Raw genomic sequence first — 2,674 nt, forward strand, 5'->3', positions numbered from 1 at the left:
CCTCCCGTAACGGTTTGAAAGACTACTGCCAATGCATAGTATACAGGCAGGATTTCAAGTGCCTGAAACACAGTGTGAAAAATACATGCACATTTCAGAAAGAAACTCCTGAAGGAATTTTGATCAACCTTAATACCCCGTGTAAAAAATAAGGAAACTCCGGAGAAGAGCGAAAATATATTCCAACACTGCTACAACATTACCAACTACTCACCCGATATCGTAGTATTCCTATGTTCATCACATATACACTCGCAATCGAGAAAGTAACATTTAGAGTAACCAAGGCAGCATACGCCACTCCAGTTCCTCCTCCTTTATTGGAGGCCTCCACGTCATCTCCCAACAACAATATAGAAACACACTTGGCGAACAGGACCGACAACGCCCCCAGGAGAGCACTCAACGTTCCGAAGTACACAGACTCCAGCTGGCCGGTCCTCAGCCTTCTCACTCCAAGAGTGACCAACAGTGCTATCATACCTACACTCAGGGCCACAAACTGCGGACGGAAAAACAGACCCATGAGGGAGGCCCGAGTGAACTCCTGCGAGACGTGGCTCGAACAGGAGACGACCAGGAGGCTTCCAGCCAATAGAACACCCGTGGAATATAATGACACAGTAGAATGCTTTTCACCAAGGAGCATTGGTGCCAGTACTGAGTTGCTGATTAACGACGTGCTCCCCAATGACGATAGCATAGACTGGGGCGCCATACTCAGCGAAAATAGTGACAGCATCTGGCCCAGTAAGAAAACCACCAAGCCTCCTATCCACTGAGGCTGCATGTAAGGCGGTTTTCCACTTCGACATAACTTCACACTTCGTTTCTGCAATATCGTGCCCAAGTTGATTACAATACAGCTGACAATACACAGGAAGGCACCGAGTACCCACCTAGGGACGAGGAAAACCACACTGCTAGGGTGCAAGACCATTATGAAAGTATTGAAAATAATATAAACCTGATCGAGACACCGTGTGGGAAAATATGCACATAATCAACTACATGTATAGATGACATTTGCGGAAATTTTGAGGAAATTCTCATCGCTTCCTGTACACTCCTACCCGAATCCGTATGCGAGCTCCTGGACTCAGCTGAGGATTGCGATCAGATATTCCAACACGAGACACTCTATTCCCACGCTTGATGGGAAAGCCAGCAACACCTTCCAACGAGCTGATGAATACGAAATTTCTACTCCCGTCGTTCTGGCCCCCCCCCTAAACTCAACCGCTTTCTTCCAATATCAACACCCCACGTCATAGCATATCATCATGTAACACTACGCAGCTCGACAGGGAGATCTGTCCGCAGTACCAACAGCGCCATACTCTGGGGAAGACCTAACACATGCGGAAAAACGTCATCAGCATCAACCCAGCCCCAAGGCTTACCTCCCAGCCTGTACCCCCGCCCGAGAAAATGAGGATGGGAGTCCCCAATTAGAGCACTCCGACCCTTTCTCAGTGGACTTCCCAGCTTCAGCCGTCTCCTCTTCCTTGTCCAGTCCTGATACCACTAATCCGAAAACAAATGAAGGAAAGATGCCTCGACTCGAAATAGCGTTTACTTGTACCAAGCGCAAGTTTTTCACGCTAAACCCAAAATTTTCGCGAAATACTATAGGCAAAAATAGTGTCTTCAATGGTTTGGGTTGAATACATACGACCCATCGAACGTTTTAGCCCGGGTAAAAACGCACGCCCCTCCTCCTCCCGACAAAAATAATGGAAGCATATCTATCTCACCGTGCCAATCCAATGCCGATTGCGCTGCCATACAGACCTCAGACCTCTCCCCCCTTCCTCCAACAGAAGGCGCCTCGGACGCAGCAGCAGACCAAGACCATATGGACGAATCCGCCTCTTCTTCACTTCCAACCACAAATGCCATAGATGCTGCCCTCTCCCGTCCAAGTCGAAATGTCGATGCTGGGGATATCTCCGTCAGGTGGAGACCAGCCAGCTTGAACAGGGAAGCCGCTGATCAACGAAACGAAGGATCACAACAACATAGTATAGAAAAAATGGGAATTCTACAACAACAACAACAACAACAACAACAACAACAACAACAGCAACAACAACAACAACAACAACAACAACTACTACTACTACTACTACTACTACTACTACTACTACTACTACTACTACTACTACTCACCAGAGATACAAAATAAACGATCCAAAAATATCGACGCTTTCTACAGCAAAATATAGTCCATTCCCCATCTCACAAGCCTGCTGCATTTCGAAGCCCATTATAATCAATTCACGGTTGACCCTACCCGTCAGATCAGAGGTATTAGCTGGCCACCGATTGGCTCCTCCTCCCTCCTCATCCTCCATATACAGCTCCGGCAGCCGAGTCGAGAGGCGCACCCTACTTCGAGGCCCTTCCTCCTCCTCCTCGTCATCGACCGTCCTCAGCAACATCCACACTGCCACTACGTTCACCGCCACTCCAGTGCCCACCAGCACCCCTCCTCGCAGCCCTAGATGGTGAAACTCTGACAACAACAGTATTACTACTACCAGTACGCCCACCACACGCCCTTACCCTCAAAGTAAACACCAGCCACTACAGCTTGTATCACCGCTGCTATCGAATAGTACACTGGTAAAAACCATAGTGTCTGACAACATGAGTAGCCCAAGCCCTCCCA

General features: G+C 48.4%; 1 protein-coding gene across 1 annotated transcript; it reads right to left on the reverse strand.

Moving 5' to 3' along the window:
* Positions 1–1,291: 1,291 nt before the first annotated feature.
* On the reverse strand, positions 1,292–2,357 carry Pmar_PMAR024510 (hypothetical protein; the record flags this gene model as incomplete). Its single annotated transcript, XM_002767270.1, has 3 exons — positions 1,292–1,352; positions 1,404–1,518; positions 2,297–2,357. 3 exons carry the CDS (start codon positions 2,355–2,357, stop codon positions 1,292–1,294), a joined length of 237 nt encoding a protein of 78 aa, XP_002767316.1.
* Positions 2,358–2,674: the final 317 nt, after the last annotated feature.

This window comes from Perkinsus marinus (genome assembly GCF_000006405.1).
Source record: "Perkinsus marinus ATCC 50983 genomic scaffold scf_1104296970858, whole genome shotgun sequence".
In the NCBI taxonomy this organism is placed as follows: domain Eukaryota; phylum Perkinsozoa; order Perkinsida; family Perkinsidae; genus Perkinsus; species Perkinsus marinus.